The 20,024-nt window shown below is 34.5% G+C and overlaps 1 protein-coding gene and 1 long non-coding RNA gene across 10 annotated transcripts in view; one reads left to right on the top strand and one right to left on the bottom strand.

Annotated features, from left to right (window-relative positions):
• LOC105150915 (agrin) overlaps nucleotides 1-20,024 on the bottom strand; it is a 717,341-nt gene that overhangs the window by 47,262 nt on the left and 650,055 nt on the right. For all 6 annotated transcript variants that reach the window (XM_087412582.1, XM_087412581.1, XM_087412579.1 and 3 more), the window contains one exon: nucleotides 2,697-2,933. In XM_087412582.1, coding sequence (XP_087268708.1) covers nucleotides 2,697-2,933 — 237 coding nt within the window. The remainder of the gene's footprint in view (nucleotides 1-2,696; nucleotides 2,934-20,024) is intronic.
• LOC147907596 (uncharacterized) lies at nucleotides 3,297-18,906 on the top strand. 4 transcript variants are annotated; one of them, XR_015547160.1, is made up of 4 exons: nucleotides 3,297-3,527; nucleotides 3,589-3,715; nucleotides 8,602-8,671; nucleotides 8,775-18,906. It is a non-coding gene; the product is annotated as an uncharacterized LOC147907596 (long non-coding RNA). The 4 variants fall into 4 exon arrangements; XR_015547159.1 differs by having other exon boundaries at nucleotides 8,772-18,906; XR_015547158.1 differs by having other exon boundaries at nucleotides 8,602-18,906.

Genomic DNA, 20,024 nt, shown 5'->3' with positions numbered 1-20,024 from the left:
GAAAATAATTATATTAGCTATTTTCATAATCTGGATATAGGTATTTTTGATCTCCTAAACAAAGTTAAATCGTTTAGATCAATTATGTACTGCAGACATATTTAGAAAAATAAATTTATGCGATTTTGATGAAAATTCAGCTTTTGCTGAAAATCTAAAAATTTTTTTTGATGCAAATTAGAAAATAATTTTGTTGGACTATCAAAATAATATTTTAGAACTCAAATCCATTGCCAAAATATTAACATTTTTTTTCTGAATTATCATTATGCCTGAACGTTCTAATTATTTTAATAGTCCAATCAAATTATTTGTAAATTTATATCTAGCTTTTTTTTAAATTTTTAGATATTTCAACAAAAGTTGAAAGTTCTTTTCGTATAATTTTTTTAGATTCGCTGTGGAATCGTTTTTGTCCTTAAAACGGAGTTCATTACAACTAGCATCAGCTTTGCTCTGAATTTCTCTATTATTATCAAATCATCCTAAAGTCACTATTTGTATAGTCCTTTACGTTTATACGTTCCTAACGATTATTCCTAAAGAGGGCAGGCAGATTGGAACCGTTCAACGACATATTTAACTAGCTCGTTAACTGGCGACTGCGATTATCGTAACTGTTACTGTCTACCGCGTCGAGTTACGCAGTAGAAGAAGACCCAGTGTGAAAGAGAAACGAAGGGAAAATGGTAAGGATGGACTTACCTAATCCTAAGCAAACACGGCCTACTCCCGGTAGCTACCTGTCTGATCAAACATTTGTCTTTACTACTCGGTTGATTAAACGCCTGCCAAGTTTGTACTGCTTCCATGTAGGGAGAAGGGAAGATTAGATGGGGGGGAACTCTCATTTGTGGGCGTGTGTACGACTATCTGTGGACACGAACGGTGACAGCTGTGTGGAATATAGCGCATTAAAGTGCGGATATATGTGTAGAATGTCTTAGACTACATATAGCTTGTTCAAGAGAAACGGTAATAATTTTATCGTTACTTATCAATATTTAAAAACCTAACATTGACATCATGATAGAATAAATTCAAGTAAATGTAACTTAATCCTTCGTTGACACACTTCTTTTTTCGGTTCGCTTTTTGACATACTGGATGACTCATACCTAGAGCAATGTTTAAACAATTGACATTCTTATTTAAAAAATCCAATCAATATGAAAAAAATGATGGGTCAATTTTAAGGTCTGTAGAATACATTCAAATAGGTTTTCATTGAAATTTCATTACAGTTTTTGTGAAAAAAATTCTTGAGTTCAATGAATAGAAAAAAAATTAATAAAATCTTTGAAAAATTGTAACTTTTAAAAAATTCAATATTAAAAGTTAAAAATTTATAGAATTGTTATTCAGATATGATACTTTGAAAAAATTAGTTTATAAGTTGATTTTAAAGGGTATTTATTTTGTATATGAAATGTGGGCTATTTTGGGAATTGAAAAAACAGAGATTTCTTTATAAATATTGTATTTTTGTTCTACAAAATAAAAGAAAATTGAGTTTCAGAAAGTTAAAATAATTTTGTTGACATCCAATATGTCAACGAAAGGTTAATATAGTATGTTTTATTTTTTTATTAATTCCATGAGGAAACTTTATCTGATGACATGACACAATGTATTAAATATTAAAAAAGATAAAGCTAACTTTCTCTTTTCAATTTTCATTTAATATAACTTACTATAATTATTAAAAAAGATCAAGTCCAGTTTTGATAAATAATTCTATAAGAGAGCAGAGAATTTTTAAAACATTCTGTATAGAAGATCCTAATCTCCATCGAGTGTGCTGCAGATAGATAAAATGATGTAGATGTAGATAAAGAGAGTTAAAAAACGCTTAGGTTGATCAGAAGGATGTCTCTTTGCTGCTGATAAATCGCTTTAGCAGAAATATAATACAAATAATTGTAACGAAATATTTTCTACAGAAAAATATAAATAACGGCGCTTTAAGCAGATGTGTTTAAACCAGCGAATTGTTTGGAATGTTGGTAACTTGTTGGCAACAAATAATAAAATACGAGTGAATGCGAAATAACGATTTAAAGAGTGGTACAATATGGGAACAACAGCGCGTAACTTTTTATACGCATTCAAAAAGTCGATTTTATCACAAAATAAAATAAAACATTGATATTTAATTCATATTATATATGTAAGCTAATTTATTATAAAAATAAATTTTGTGTTATATCAGAGATAAGAATCATATTTCACGAATATTTGAGATATTCTTAAATTTTAATGGAAATATATTAATTTTAATTTTGTTTTATTTACTTTACGGAAATATATTATATCTTTTAATTTATTTTAGTGCAGTAATGATTAATCATTAGTTTTAATCAATTCAAGCGAGAACAAAACACGCTATAATACTATATACTTAACTTATTAATTTATTTTAATTTATGTACCACATATATTTAATGCCAATTTGTCTGTCTAAGTTATACATTATAATTTCTGAAGCTATAATCAAACTTTATATTTCATAAATTTATCTTTGAAAATAAGATATCCCATGTAATCTATTTTTGTTCAAATTGTTTAAATTATATAGTGTGATAACAGGATTTATATTACAAATGCATTTTTTGTGCCATCATGTTATTTCTCTATATCTTCTAATCCGATTACTCGAGACATTCATCTCGTACATTTGCTATAGAAGCACTTACCGCATTTGCCACGAAATGCCACGGTAATGTTAGCACCTTTCTCACAAGCGGCTCGATTTAGGTCGCACAGCGTCGGATAGTCGATCCCATCCGTGCCGCAGACAGGTCCCGATCCCTCGTGATCCCCCAAATTTGGGCAGGATTCCAAGCATTGGCAGGTCGCCTCCTTGCCGTCCCTGCTTCGCACACATTGCGAACCTTGCGAGCAATTCAGCTTCTCGCAGGGATCCTTGATTTCTGCAAAAGAAAGCACCGAAGCATTTGGCATTAATTAACGTGATAATTACATTAAATCAAGGCAATTATTTTCTGCTAATTCTTTTTAAACGTATTAAATTAATCTAATCAATAATTAATAATTCATTAGTTTCAAAATATGCGCATTATGAAATATATATACAATATATATATTTATTCATATAATCGATATTATGTTTTAGATTATTTTAAAATAATTTATAACATGATATATAATTTCTCTTAAAAATTGATATTATTTATAATGTTTTTTTCAATTTCTTATAAATAAACAAATGAATGTGCATTAAATAATCGATTAGACAATAACTGTGTCAATTATTACACATTCATTGAAGTGAAAATGGATCGGACGCAAGACCTGCATTGTGCAAGACATATATCTCTTTTGGTCCACTTGATAATGCATGTGTACCGGAAACGAATTGGCACGATAATCCGTTGACGAGAGCAGTTCGATGTTACGGTCAATCCCATTGACGGAAGCTATTGAACAGCTTCGATTTCGAAGTAACGAGATGAAGGCCAGCGATGGGTAGGATGAGTAGGATCAACGGCATTACATCGAGCGACGTATGTTTGTGATCGAGAACGATACGGCGATATGTAGAATTTAATGTTCTCGTATTTGCAGATTGGAATTGGCGCATCCAGTTTACGACAGAAATGCCAAGCGGCATGTAATCCTTCGACCTGTGTTTCCCGCCGGAATGCCGTGGAGTTGCGAACATTCGCATCATGTCTATCCGCAAACTGTATCTGTACGTCTTCGACATTTAATTTAGTTTAAAACATACCAGAACAGCTTGTAAATATTTCAATCCTTGAATTCTGTCTCAAAGTATTTACTTATTTATACATTCTCTGAAAACTTAGTACGTTCTAAAGTCCCGCTTTAAACGATCTATATAATTCATGTCAGATTTCAGAATAGAATTCTATCTATGATTTTATTGTCCAAGTGTATATTATACATTTTTTAATATATGAATTTTATACATTTGTATATTTTCTGATATTTTCTTAAAATGTTTCCTTCAAATACTTTTTTTATCATACGTCATAAAATTACAAAATTATACAAGTTCTATCCTGAATTTTGACATGAATTATATAAATTGCTTAAAAAAGGTTTTATACTATTTATTTTTTCTTTTTCAATCTATATAATAATAAGTCTGTGCGCATATTTGCACTCAGAATATATTTATCTCGTTTTAGGCACAATCATTTTTGGGGATTTCAAATAACACGAACAAATCTCGATGTAATTCTCTCCAGTTCTCTGAAAAATGTATAACATATCGTATTCTGTGTCACTTGTTCTATACTTTACACCTGATCCCCAATTATTTTTAATCGTTTATTTACAACTCGTCTTTATGATAATACGGTGTTGTTGAGCTTTTTCTATTCAAATGATATAAAACACGACGATTCATTTTCTATCGGCAATACATGTACACACGTAGTACGGAAATACAGTGAAAAATCCACCGTATTTCCGCGGAGCTTAATCAATGATATTTTTTCCGTAACATGAGCCCGCACCACCGCCGCCCGAAATGTAATTGCAGGCCGTAAACACGCCAGACGCGCGTGTACATACTGTACGTTACGGCCCGTGAAATTAAATCCGCGCGATTCGCAATGAATAAACTATCGCCCACTGGGATTCATTCGCGACGAAATTTACGCGCCGCCGCATTTTTAGCGATGCGGCGGCAGGAAAAAGGAAACAGAGACGCGTGTCCTGCCTGAGGCTCGATGTGCCAGATCATTAATCCCTAAGGGTCGACTTGAAAGAGTATGTATGTGTGCATGCGTGTGTGTGCATGTGTAGAGTGTGTGTGAGAGAGAGGGGGGGGGGGGAGAGAAAAGGAGGATAGTTTGTGCTCCATTAAAATTTTATCGCGCATAAGAGAAATTTGCAGCCCCCAACTGAATATTTCTGTAGATAGACATCATAACCGACGAGATATTTCTCGAGAAAGTGGACGTGATGGTTACTGCATGAATCATTGGCACAAAGTGACACAGGACACACAAGAACTTTTGTGATGTCTCGGATGTTTTTGTTAAGAAGGAGCATATTTTATTCTTTGAGAGAAAATTAATCATTCTGTATCAGAACATAATCGAAGATATTAAATAATTGATTTTAACTCTTCTGTTAATGTATAATTTTTCACTTTTTTACTATCATATTTTACAAAATTTCTGCAAAAAAAAAACGGAATAAGGGCTGTGCAAAATTGTTCTTTATTATTCAAAAGATAGAGTTTTTGATGCGAAAATAACGAAATTCACACAAAAATTTAAAAAATTTAAAAATTTTCAAAATTTGATATGAGTATCCCATGCATTAAAGGATTATAAAAGATTCATTTTAGATGTTTAATTTTCATGTTAGAATGTATAATATATTCAGAATAGAATCTTATAAATTTATATTGTGTGTAATAACACAAATATTTAAATATTTAAAAAGTAAAAATGTACGCACACGTTACATATTTATTGAAATGAATGTATGCATAAAAATATATGGAATATAAATTATATATAAAATTTTTTCTTATATAAAAAAGTGATCAAAATTATAAAACATTTTAAATTTTCGTTGTTTTAATTACAGCTTAATAAAATGATTATAATGTTTCATGATATAAAATCACTCTTATATGAAAATTTATTATGACTTTCAAGAGTCAGCCATGTGTAAACTTTATTGAGTAATAATTAATATGTATAAACTCTCTCTCTTTATTAAATAATGTTAAGTTATAGCCATGGCTTATAAAGTTTGTCATAAATTATTGATCAATGCTTCAGGTTGTGCCAAGTACACATCCTTCAATTTTAGAGCCCTATAGAGGAAAGAAATAGAAAAGTACTGCAGCATCTGTTGCAGATATTCACGCATAGACTTGTGTTTCAGTTTTGGAAACATGCCACTGAAATGACTTATAGTAGCTTCGCTTCATTGGCTATGTTTAGCTGAAAAAGCAGCTTTAACAATTGTTGTAAGATTTTTTAATATAATTGATGTATACATTTATATCCAGTGAGAAAAAAATCTACCAAAAGGCCTATCATATTTTACAATAATTGCAAAATTACTTTTTCACTGAACGTACAACCATTAATTTGCAGAATAATGTGTAAATGTACGCTGAAACTTCCCGGAAATTCCGATGTACACCACTTTCATATAGTAATGTAATCCAATCTTCTAAGATTGCCGCGCAACATTTCGATTATGACGATGTGGATCCTATTGTCGACGACGAGAATAGGAGATGAAAGGGATGACTGTTTGTTGCCCATTCCGGGAATACCTTTCGGGAAGACGTAGCAGCAGTGGGATACTGTTAACTCGGTGCACAATATCAGGAATAGAGCGTACGTTAATGTTGTACGCGATTGTTGTCGTCGTCGGCTGTTGCCGCCGGTTCTTCCGGAAATCGAATCCACCATCCGATGGCGCATCGTCATCGCCATCTCTTCCGCCGTTGTCACCGCCGTCCGCGACGCGTAATTAATCATTCCGATCCTTCCGAATATCGCCTTTTGTTCCCTTTCCACGTCTCGGATAAAAAAAAAGAGAGAAGAAAAAAATCGCGAAACCGCCGCCGCCGCCGTCGCCGATCGCGAAATCTGTGCGTTCGAGGGTGGTTACCGGGATTATTTAGCGGTCTCGCGAACGAGCATGCACGCAACAAAGCGAATGCGAAAATAAAAGCGGTGAGTTTCTAACGCTATCTGCGAGCAGTGGTGTCAATTAGGAACGGTAATTGGAAATTCAAGCTGCCTAAGTGTTCGTGCGTCGAAAGATGCGAGCGTGGATGCACAGCAAAGGCACTACGCGCAATGCTAACGAGGAGTTAATGATTTCTACTATCTTCGTCCGTTACCGTTCGACTCATCATTGCTCTAGGGCTTTGTTTGTAAAAAGTATTATTTTTTGCATACAAAAATACTAAGGAAACCTATAATATACACATAACGTATATTATAGTATTTTCGTACATTTTCATATTATGTAATATTTTTCAAGAATACAATTTCTGCCCTTTTTATTAATAAATTGTACGTTCCGATGCGTTAAATTAAATCGATCTATCGTAGCGGAATTTCAATCAATTATTTTTAATCTTGTAGGTCATCACTACTTTTCAATATGTTTTCGTAAATCCTTTGAAGGAGCTTTCTAATAAAGTATAATAACTTATGGAAGATCTTATTTTCTAAGGGTTTTCGGAGTCGCTGAATTTGATTCTTAGAATTATAAAATTCAAATTTCAAAATATGAATGCTATGTTTATAAATGCTATCCATGCATATTATTACATTTAGCGCAAATTGTTTCACAATTAAACAGAATGTTCATTTATCTAAGAGATGTTTAAAATATTATCAATTTTTAATTATAAATCGTCAGAGAACAATAGAAGCTGAGATATAATATTGGAATATTAAAAATATTCCACGCAAATAATGTAGAGTTAAAGAAAGAGTTAGCGAAAGATAGTTGTGCGATTGTGCGACATTTTTCGTTATGCAGGATTGAAAGTTATTTTACAAGTTACTTTTTATTATAGAAATTGAATGCATTTTATTTTTTTATATTATATTTTATTATTTGCCTTAATTTTGTATAACTTTTTATACTCAATTTTTATATTGTATAAACATATTTTTAAACAAACATATAAAATAATCTAAAAAGTAACTTGTAAAGTAACTTTCCCAGTAACTTTTGCAATAATTTATACGGAGTGCGCTTACTGCTCATTGTCGATTAATTTTATAACGATAATGGTTTCACAATAATAGGTTTTTTTTTCAATACACTATTTGCTGTGTAAAGTGAGCAATTGAGTCTCATCATCTATTTAATTCTTCTCAGTTTCATTCCTGTCCATTAAGAGAGAACTCATTCGCGTTTTGTCTCTCTTTTCTCTCTTCTCCTCTTTTCCTTCTCCCTAATCAATGATTGCGATGCAAAGCGCCGGAACGTCATTATGGGCGTCGAAAGCCAATAGCTGAGCCGGATGATTGATCGTGGCCTCGTTTGCATTCAATAACTCCCCGCCGGTGTATTTTCGATTTGGCATTCACCGCAACCCGATTATCTTCGTTAATGCATTTAATTCGCCGGTCAGTCGTCGCGCCGAGCGGTGCATTATTAATTATCGGTATGACAAACGCAACTAGCGGTCGCGTATCTCACGTATATACTTTATCCATCCATCCATTTGTCGTTGCGACTCTACTTGCTTCTGATATTCCCTCCCATACTCCGGCTTACTAATTTCGGAACTTTCCTTCCGTAATAATGCGTGGCGGATAGAGGCGAAATTTTACGTTATATCGGAATTCCACTAATAGGACGATAGTTGTGGCAACAACAGAACAGTTCGTTATCTATAGAAAGCTCTCTAAAAATACACAAAATGTATGTACAGACAACAAACAATTGTAATGAGTGAGAAATGTGAATGAACGGAACCAGCAGGCATAGCAATTTAAAACAACATTGTTACATCTATTTGAAGTAGTGAACAATTAAGTCTAATAACAGAAAGCGCTTAATGTAAACATTTATCATAGGAATTTCTAAATTGATTTCTTATTTTTATAGGGTTCGTATGATGGGGTAGTCAAGATCATTGACGTGAAAAAAAAAAATAAATAAATAAAACTGATATTTCGTAAGTAGTCTTTATAAAATTTCATTTGGTTCATAAAATTTTTATTTAAAATATTCAAGATAAAGCTGCTCGGAATATCAAACTGATTTTGTAATCTTAGAAGAAGAGGATTGGAAAACTTCGAACAATATCTCACGTAAACCGAAAGAATTAAAAATAATGATGAAGATATAAAAGACAGGGAGAAAGAGCGAAAAAGGAACTTCAAAATATTCTAATGACCGCGTAGCTTCCGGGACAGATATTGGGACGGACGCAGCAAAATTAGATCTGAATTTAAATTGCAAGGTGAAGTTAATGAGGTGACTCAACTGAGAAATGAATGTTGAAGTTACTGAAGTTTGGAAACTGAGAGCGGATCTGTAGAAGTTCCACCGGAAGTTGAAGTTTTTACAGACATGAAGGTAAGTCCCGGATGCCCTTAACGACGGTCAAATGTTCATTAAAGTCCACATGAACAAATGAGAAACGTTGTTTTTTTCGATAGATGTGTACACCGATGTTACATAAATTAGTACTGCTAATTATATTTTTAAATTCGTTTTTCTCCGTTATATACAGCTATCATATTTCGTTAGGATAATTGATGAAAAGTGTATACTCGCGATGTTGAAATAGCGTCGGTAATAATTGTTACGAGCATTGCACTCGATTAAAATACAGTGGTTATCAGATATAACGTATGGGCTGAATTAATTGAACGTGATGCGCTTTATTCTATGTCTATATCGATTGCAGTTTTTCGTTTAAAATGTCGATCTCGTAAAGAGAGCACCTCGAACATCATTCAAATGAAACGTAGGGATGAAACCGTTAGAATTTGCAATGTTAAAGTCTAGGATATCGTTTAAATAATTCCTCTAGATGAAATTGTTTTATTTTGTAATGCTGCAATCTGTCGCAATTCGTTTCGTACGTAATTTTTATCATGAATTTCCGCTCTTTTTGCAAGAGATTTTCTATAAACAACATGTCAGTTATTTATTCTCGTTATTGTTGAAATTGAGAACGCACACGCATATGGTGATTAAAGTGTAATATATTGCGATTAGAGATTAAAAGAGTATGACGTGTATAAAATATTAGTTTGTACACGCCATACTTTTAATCTTTTGGTAGACTTAAAAAAATATTCCTTATATATTATAGTATATTATATATTTAGCAAAATCATCTCAAAAGAATTAATATTAATTGCGGCTTTAAATAGAATAATTATGTTTGCCACACTAATTGCCCTGGAAAGGGCGCATCCGCGCACATTAATCTATTTTAACAAGACCCTATCTATTTTAATAGAATTTCGCAATCCCCGATTAATGATGGAAATTAATATACTTGATAGGAAAGTGCCATTAATGATCTCTTTTCGTTCGTTCCTCTTTATCGGTGATGAAATAATTATCCAACCGTGTCCGCGAGTCCTCTGAAAATCCGCAGAGCTCAAATCAGACCTGTGGCAGACCGAACGAACGTTGTTTCGTACTGTAACGGGATTGAATGTTCAATTCAACGAGGGAAAAGTACATTTTATCGCGACCAACAATTGCCTAATTTGAACGAGAATCCTATTGCCAGGACAATGTGCACGCATACCGTCGAAGAACCGTCTCTCAACCCCCATGGCTCTTCCCCGAGCTCTTCGGTCCTATCGGATGGCGCGTCGACGTAATATCGTAATTAATAATCCATTCTAGTTGGTTTTTGTCGGTGCACCTGACCGTCGCAGCTCGCCGTTACCGCTTACGGGTAATTTATTACCGCAGACCACACCTGCGTGGTGTTACTCCTGTACGGAGGCTGCGTTTTTTTCGTTGACAATTACTTCAGTTTTAGCGGTTCCGTCAGAATATCGATTTTTGTAGCAATTTTCATTCACTAAAGCGCATGATATATTTTAATTGATAATCATATGCGGTAAAAATCTATTTTACATAACATAAATTATTATATTATTATGAGTATTACTTATTAACATTTATAATTATTTATTATTATAGTTAATCTTAGCTCTCTCTTAACACTAATTTAAAAAATCTAATATTCATTAAATTGATCGAAGACTTTCTTAAAAGTTTATTATATTTTAAAGATTTAATACTAATAGGTATTTAATAATATACAAGGTATAAAAAAATTTTATTTTTCTAGTCTGCTCTCGTTTTCTTTCTTTTAAATTGTAAAACAAATATAAACTCTTCAAATATTTATATTAATAACATGACAAAAAGAAGAGCAGACATATAAAAATAAATTTTCACAAATTATATATTGTCAGAATAATATTAATAATATTAATAATTTCTAAAATACAACAAACTAAAGAATTTCTTGTAGTTTTCGAAGTACAAGTAATTTCACGAAGAGAGTCGCTGTTGTTTTCTAAGGATAGAATTTCGTCCTCAAAGTCGCATTTCGAAAGCATCAAGTCGTTTCGCGTGAATCGATTTCGAGAACCGTAACGATAAACGTCACGTTGAGCTATAACACTCACGGCCATCAGAGTGGCGCTGCTCGTTTCACGCAAGAACGCTTTCGCCGTCTAAAAGGGCACTGTGTGTAACAGCACGGGGATAGAATCCTGTTGGGCGCGTTTAGGGTACAATTCGACGCAATTGCCAATTAGTGGCTCATTACCGAAATGTATGATGGCAACAGAGGGATAGAATAGATCAGGTGGTAGAATCGTAGGCGACGACAGTTACGGAGGCTTGCTGACCTGGTACCAAGCCCTGATAATGGGATTGATGCCCTGGCCGCGTGTACCAAGTCCAGTCGTGCTGAATGAGCCTCATTAGGCAAACTTTGAGGACCGACTGGCTATTGACGGGTGGTTAGGAAATGGTGGAACGGATGTTGAGGCGAATGATGAGGGCTAGCGGCGTCGTAAGGACCAGCTTCGAACAGGACTGTTGAGTGGATTGACTGAACAGCCACCGATTTGAAACAGGAGCCATTAATTTCCACTTATGTGCTCGCAGGTACTTGTTCCTGTCAATTGTCGCCTGACAGCTCGTCGAACGCTGCCGAGTTTCGTAACCGCTGTTTACAGGACCGTTTCATGCTTGAGTTGTGATTTTACGAAAACGGGCTTGACACAGATCTCTGGTGCATCGAGTAAAAGTGTCTTCTACGCCGAAGAATTTTCCGTTTTCCACGCTTGATAGTAATCGCAAATCAAACTGGAAAGCTCCTCGTGAGAGGCTTAAATAAATATCAGTCGGGAAAATCTGACATTTATTATTAACGGAATTTCAGCACAATCCAGACATTGTTACGATGATGCGTGGATTTATTGTAATTCTATCGATAAGAGCAGAATAGATGGAAAAAACTCAGATCAAATTTTCGGGATTACCCATGCTAGCTGAAAAGATTATAGGGATGTTATACATGAGGATCTTCGATAAGATATAATGCCGAAATTATATGGCCGAAATTATATATAGCCACATGGTTTATTTGATTTTGTGCACTCGCGAAAAGAAAAGATTTCGACATGATGACAACGGGGTAGACTGTTTTCGTTTGAGCTTTTATAATGCCTGAAACAACATTCGATGTTTGTGAAATCGAAATGCAACCCCGAAATGCTATACGAGATGAAATGGAATACGAGATCAAAAACAAAGAAGAAAGAAAGAAAAGGGTTATGAATTGTAAATAAAACTAAACTATATATCTTTCTTTCCATTTCTAGATACGCAAATGTGAAAAGATAAACCAACAACAAAGGATATACAAATCTGTACCAGCAATTTTAATTCGTGAACACATTTGTTCTTAAGTGGTTTATTTTTTTGTCATTTTTACACTCACGAAACTGAAATTATTTATATCGTTTCTTTGCTTTAAAAGTGTCACAAAATTAAATTTCTTAAAAAAGAAGAAAAATTATTTTTCAACTTGATAAAAAATTATTGACAATCAAATAATATCAGCAAAAAATATATTCTTAACATGATTTTTGTCATGTTACATTTTATATCCTTAAACACCATTTTTTTAAATTATAATGATTTTTTTTAAATCATTCCTTTTGAATTATGACAATATTTTGATGATTTTTTTAATGAAGTTAAATTGATTCACTTTTAATGATTGAAGGTAATGTTTACTTAATTCATTCATGATAATAACTCGAAAATCATGTTTTTAAGAGTCTTTTTTAAAGTAAGATTGCGATATGCGCATTTGTATCATTAATTATAATTTAGATTATTAATTATAATAGTGGATGTTGTTATGTACAGACGCTTTATTATCTGAACTTTTCAAAGTCATTATAAAGAATCAAAGTGTTAATCAATACTCTTCTCACTTAGCGAAGATAACGGATTTCGTCTGACTTGACGCTTCCAGTGTTCGATTTGTCTTATTCGGTCAGTCGAACATCGATGAGAAAAGGAGGAACAATTGCTTTGTGAAAGGATGCGACGGACATTAAAAGCGCAATTATCACGGGCTTAATTACAGAATGCTTGTTATATCAGCTGTTCGTCCCTCGAGTTCGTCCTGCTATTCATTCTTTTGACGCAAAATCCTCTTTCACAAACTACTTGTCGTGCATGATAATCCTTCATGCTCTAAGTTAATTCATCCGTGAAATAAAACGTAAAGAGATTAGTTTTGAGATTAATGTGGGAATTAAAAACGTTTCCTTTCAATTATCTTACAATCTGATTGTTGAGATCAGCGTTGCATGTCCGCGCTATCGATCAAATTAACCCTCCTAAGAGGTTTAGATTTCCGTTTCGCGAATAAATTACTACATATTCGGCATTTAATGATGAACTGTAGTAACTGAATTTTTATACATTTTGAAGAGAAACAGATATCTTCAATGGTGCTTGGAAAAGAAATTATATATTGAAAAAAAAAATACTTAAAAATTTATTTCTAAGACATAATGTTTATTTAATTGAATAAAATTTTATTTAAATATGGCGAGATAAAGTTTTATTCCTAGCAAACATTTTTACAATTAATGAGATATATTTCTTTAAAATGTATATTTCGTCATTATATTTATATTTTTTAAAATAATCAATAAATATCAAAGAAAACATTTATAACGTAGCTTGCAAATATTTCAACTATTTTTCTTGGTTTAAGCGTACTCGAGAGTACATATCGAGAGAAAAATTTATTAAATCTTAATATTCTTTTCAATAATATTAATTCAACATTTACTTTTAGTAAATAAATAAATAATTTATCAAAATACGTGAATTGACACAGCTTAGTCTTAGACTCTCACTATCTTTTTTAATTGAGTAAACTTTTATTTACTCAATAAAAAAGATAGTTAAATCAAATTATTGGTTCATACATCAGCTAAATATGCACTTGCTTTTAATAAATATCGAATTAGTATTATTTAAACAAATATTTATTAAAATTTATAGTTTATTTTTTTCCAGTGTAGATACAATTACATTTGCGGAGGCGTAATTGCATTTGGCCATTAAAAGGGGACGCGTGCACGCGAGACCGCACAATTAGCGGCTGAATCGTCACATGTTCCGCTGACGTTAACCGATTTTTAGCGGCTGGTAAACGTGCTCGAGCCGGTACGCGTAATCCCGGCCGCTTCGTCCTGAACCGCTTATCTGCCGCGGCTGACCACACCGTGAATAGTTCCACTTATCTCGCCCGATCCCGCTCGTTCCGCTCTTATTCTAAGGACAGAGGCCGTGCCGGCGGCAACCATCGCCGTTATCTGTGTATATCTAATCAACGTAACGACGAAACCGCCCCGGACGCGTGACACGCATGTTAACCGAGGAGGGTAAACGCCTGAAGGGTTGAACGGAGAGAGTAAACTTGAGCGTACTTGACGTACACGTTTGATGCGGCGATAAGCTGCGATTAATGCGTTATCTGATCCGTGCACGAGCTTGGACTACTATCCCGTATCTCCGCGATTTTTTCAGATAGCGATCGTAGCAACGAGGTGCCGTCCGCTTTATTCTCTATCCCGCATGATGATTCCTGCTCGGAAGACAGACCTCGCACCGCGCGGTGGCATCTGATTTCCAGAAGGGAAACCACCTTTCGGCAGATAATTAATTAAACGTAACCGCCCGCAATTAGTCGTAATTAGTAATTTAATTTCCATGCCCCGTTTATTTAAGTTGTGCCAATTCACGTATTTTGATAAATTATTGCGAATTTAATCATTTATAAGCGATTTTCGATGCTAATTACTTCGTTAATTTGTATATTTTATATTTTATACTTTATATTTATGTTTTATAGGTATTTATGCACATAGATAAGGTAGTAATTTGTAATATTAATATTTAAAGAATATAGTACGGCACATGTTTACGCTCATAGCGACGTATATATTACATATTACGGGAACAGCTTACTCTTTTAATACGTTTTGATTAATATCCCCGTGCGATTTTATTTACTTGTGCGAAATTCGCGTTTATTTACGTGACGTTTAATTGCAGAAAATCCGACGCAGAGGAACACCCGGACACGCGCGAGATCGCACGATTTTTTAATTACAGGAAATTCAAAACGGTGCACGCGTTATATTTATCCGCGATATTTTACGTCACGTAGCTGTTTGAATGCATTACACGAAGTATCGATTTCCGTTGCCTTTTTTTTTTCGCGACGGACGTACTTTCCCGCGTCAGAAATTAAAGTCACGTACGCGCGAGCGTCCGTTAAACGGAAGTGGAACGGTGAATGGCAACGATCATTTTGCCATGAAGTGCCGTTTTCTGCTCATATCGTGCATATATCCTCTCTCTATCTCCTTTCTAAAACTTATTACTATCGCATCTAATAATTTTTTAGCTTTAATTTAGCTTCAACTGTATACTTGTGAAATTACATGTATTAAGTTATCCCCGAGGAGTTTTTCGAGTTTTAAATCCAATAATTTCTAAATCCAATAACATTTAAATCAAATAAGTAAATCGCAAATCGAAAAATATATTCATTTAAGGATTCTGTTTTTCACGAATCCAAGTATCATTGTTTTAATATTAAAAATTTATACTATTAATCGCAACATTTTGTTGCAAATAAATCGAAAAATATCGAAATTATTAATTTTTAAATATATTTATAAACTCAGATTTATAAAGGGCGACTGTAATTCGATCTCGGATAGTAATCTAAAATTGACAATTAAATTTTTTCTTTATTCTCGTATAGTTATATATTCACGTAAATTCCTGAAAGAAATTAAAATAATAAAATATTTTACTTTAATATATATTTTTGCAGAACAAAAACTTTACGAAAAAGATGACTCTAATTCTATCAAAAATAATTTTATTAAAAAATTCCAGAACTACAAATATCTAAAAATATGCTTGTTAGATTTGAAATAATGCAATAAAAAGCTTTCATCTGAGTTATAATTTTGAAGGAGTTCTAAAAAAATATTATATCTTTTAATTTAATAGATTTTTAATTGTAATATAATAATAAATAATAAAAACCGTCTGCAATATATATATATATAAAGTTTGAGAAAATACAGTTTCATTTAAAAATATTTTTACATTAATCTAACTTTATGATACATATAACAGGTTACATCTTTTTGTTCCGAGTTATTCCGTAGTATACACGAATCGGAACCAAAGATCGATTTCTCGAAGACTTCCTCGCGAGTGCAATTTCGTGTCTGCCTTCCATTTGTTTCGCGACTGCGAGCTCCGATTGAATTACACGGGTAGAAGTCGCACGGTGTTTTGCTTATTCTACTGGTATCGTATACCGAGATAAGAGCATCCAGCCAGGTCGCGTATACACCGAGAAACGCGGTTACATCGCGGTAACTGCGTTTATTCGCGCGCAGGTGGTCGCCTGTTAATGGAACACGCGCCATGGCGTTGTTGTTCTCGTTACATTGCGCCAGTCTACCTTCTCCTCTTCCGTCTCCTCGCGGAGGAGGTTTTCACCCCCGTAGATGAAACGCGTCCTTCTCCAGGAAGTATATTTCGAGGTCGTTAACTCTCGACCCCGCATGACCCTCCCTCCGGGAGCGGCGCGAGTTGCACGCTCGTAACGCGCGTCTTGTTGTTAAAAGGAAACTCGTCCGTTCCATTACCGTCGCGATCGTTTTAAATCGTATCACTTAAGTCCGCTGGTTAACTCCCGACCGTTTCCCGAGGTTTATCGCTGCTTCCTCGATTTATCGCACACCCACCGCCTCTCTCTCTCTCTCGTCTTTAACGCGCCCGAAGAGTTTTCCATGTTACGTCGCGGTTGAGGTTTTACGCTCGGCTACATTGCCTGTCCGACGGTAGTCGCGCTGAAGTGTGCTTCCAATTACGTAATTAACCCTTCCGCTCCGCCCGGTGCAGCCATACGGTTACGCAGTAACAATAGTCGAGGATTGCAGTTACGAAACTCAGGCACGAAAATTTAAATGAATGAGTTAGAAACGGTTATATACTCAAATTAACGTTCTTCGTACGAATCTCGGACTGATTGTGAAAGTTGCGGAAAAAAAAGTGAAGCCGGAAAAATGTCGGGATAATATTGGAATTTTATTTTTCTAGCAAAATTGAGCCCGAACCGACATTTTTGACGGCGTTTTAATGTCATTCAGTTTGATGGCTGTTTGATACGAGTATTTTCATGTACGTATAAATCGTGCGTGAGCTCGATTTCCGCTCCATTTTTTCCTCTACAATATTTTTTGAAATAACAACTGGCAGTATTTATTTCTTACTTCAGCGTTGCGCTAATAAATTCACATAGCCATTTTTGCTTTCGAAGGAAGAAAAGGTGCGGAGGAAGCCGCCGTCGCGTTGACGGGATGGAATAACGGGTAAGATAGAAGGGAAAAACGCGACTAAGGAGTCCTCCGACACCTCCGGGGAAATACTGGGAGCTCTCGTAAAAATAATGCGCGGCTCGTTTGTTGCGTCGGACAGTGATTCGTCCGGGCGAGGCCGGCGACCCGAGAAAATGGCGCAGGGCCGCTGGGGGAGCGAAACATTTTTCACCCGCGTACTTAGTATTCGTTACAACGGGAGAGGTCGTCTCGTTGGCACAAGTTTGCGCTGCGAGGAATGGCAGCGAGTGAATAGGAGGGCGATTTCTCGTAAGACGATGTCTAGTCGTGTATCTGCCAAGGGAGGGACCCGCACAGCCCTCTCATTCCTTTCTTGACCGATATTCATAGTCCGTTTTTATTTCAAGACTGTTTTATATAATTAAAATTATATTATTGTAATAAAACTTGGTTATTGATTAAATTAAATTAAATTAATTCAATTTAGTTTATTTTTTATGTGTACTCATAAAATTACACTGAGATGCACATATAGTGAGGCATCAGAAATGCTGCTGCTTTTTTGAAAAAAAAATATTTAGTATTATAATTGTCTTCTCTCATAATCTTCTTCTATCAATGATAAGCAGTTTTACTTGCATTCAAGCAAAATGCTTTAGAGCTTAAATATAATTGAGAATTAAGACTGTACTTATAAAATAGTCTTAAATATAAGAACGGATTATGAATATTAGTATGGAGGGAAAAAAATTTATATGAACGCTAATCCTATAACGGCATATTCCATTTGCAAATATAGGAATCGCAAATTATTTGCAGGTATAATAAATATTTCTTCTTTTTTGTACACGCCACAAAATTTGTAACAAATGTAAAATATTTGACAAACATGCAAATTTGTTTGCTATAAATATCACACAAATTTGATAATAAAATTTTGTAATCCTTTTCGCGTTCATAGCAAATATAATAATATTTAAAACAGCTTTTTCCTCTGTGAGCTTATATCTCAGATTATTCCTAAAACTTTACGCGCACATGTGAGAATTGTTCACTTATGAACTTCCATAATGCGCCGTTGTAATAACCGTCGAAATTTTCTGTTCTTTTTTTTTCTTTGCTACATTCCTTAAAAGATATAGTTGTGTTCCCTGGCGTCTCGCATTTTGTGCATACATTACGAGCTATAATAAACATAATCGCTGTAGTTGTTTCATTGAACGAGACACGTATGCAGTTATACGACTTTCGAGTAACAACAACGCATTGTAACTTTTCGCCATTATTTTACGAAGCCTTTTGAACAGTGGGGAATATCAAGACCTAACGAGCGCAGCGTATTTTTATGCACGCGGTGATTAAAATGCAGCGAGGGAAAAACGAGGTGAAAATTCGACGGCTAATTAAAGCGGCATTAAACGTGAAATAAGGGCATGGCGGCACGCAGATTACAAAGGAGTCCCAACAAATTTTCAATTTCCGTTTCGCTTCTTTGCAAGGTAAATGAATGGTAAGCTCGAAGATACGGCGCGCCAGGAGCATTTTCCTATCCTATGCGAAAATGAGTTTCAAGAAAGTGGGCTCATAGGAATGCGGCAGTTTTGCAGTGTGCCAAGATAATGTCGATAAAACACAGTTAAATGAAAAATTTCGCAATATGCATGAATCGACGAATCGTGGGAGCGATACGCGAGACAGCTTGCTCGATACGACACTATGATGTATGATGACATCGTTTCCGCGATATATTTCATGTTCGTGTAAAAATAAAAAAAAAAATAAAAAAAAAATTTTTTATCCGAAACTGACAGGACAGTTTTCGTGGATTGGATAGACACGGGGGCGGACTTGCAGACGCGGGCTGGATTGGCAATCTAACTACACTTAGAAACGCGTTCGAACAGGATCGAAGGGAGTCGTACAAAAGTTTTTTAACAGATTGGAGCGCGAGTGGGAGAAGTTCGGAAACAAAGTAGACTGATTGCACACGAGATGTAACTACTCTCTTTGATTGCTGGGTAAGCTTTCGAACGGCGGAAAGAAAAGAGAGAACGGAAGATAGAAATAAAAAGAAGTATGAAGAGAAAACGTAAAGTGGGAAGAGAGAAAAAGGGGTGGATTAAATATTCTTTTTAATAGTTATACATTAGCTGTAAGAATATTAAGCTTAAGAAAAAGCGCACCAGCATTTTTAATTATTACAGCCAGTTCAACCCGTCCGTGATTTTATCCGCGACGTTGTCTCAATACTAACTTGTTTGCACGTACTTGTTCCTCCTAATTTTAAAAACTGAAAAATTTAAGATCTAAAATTTTATGTCTTGAAATGCAATAAATATAACATAATTCAAACAATAAATCACAAGTTATCTTGATGGGCTTACGATGTACAAAGAAGATAATTTTTATGGTTAAAAAATTGAATTATTGCAAAGATTGCAGGAGTCGAGACGTAAATTTGAAGGGAAGGATACAAAAGAGGGATCGGTCAAAAGCGCATCTTTCTTTGTACGGAGAGGCAAACGCCACGCAAGCAACATTTGTCTGGTAACATTTATCATAGAAATTGGCTTT

The sequence above is a fragment of the Acromyrmex echinatior genome, chromosome 13, assembly GCF_024713525.1.
Source record: "Acromyrmex echinatior isolate Ae372 chromosome 13, ASM2471352v2, whole genome shotgun sequence".
NCBI classification, from domain to species: domain Eukaryota; kingdom Metazoa; phylum Arthropoda; class Insecta; order Hymenoptera; family Formicidae; genus Acromyrmex; species Acromyrmex echinatior.
The sequence above is the reverse complement of the archived record's forward strand: the minus strand, read 5'-3'. Positions and strand labels throughout refer to the sequence as shown.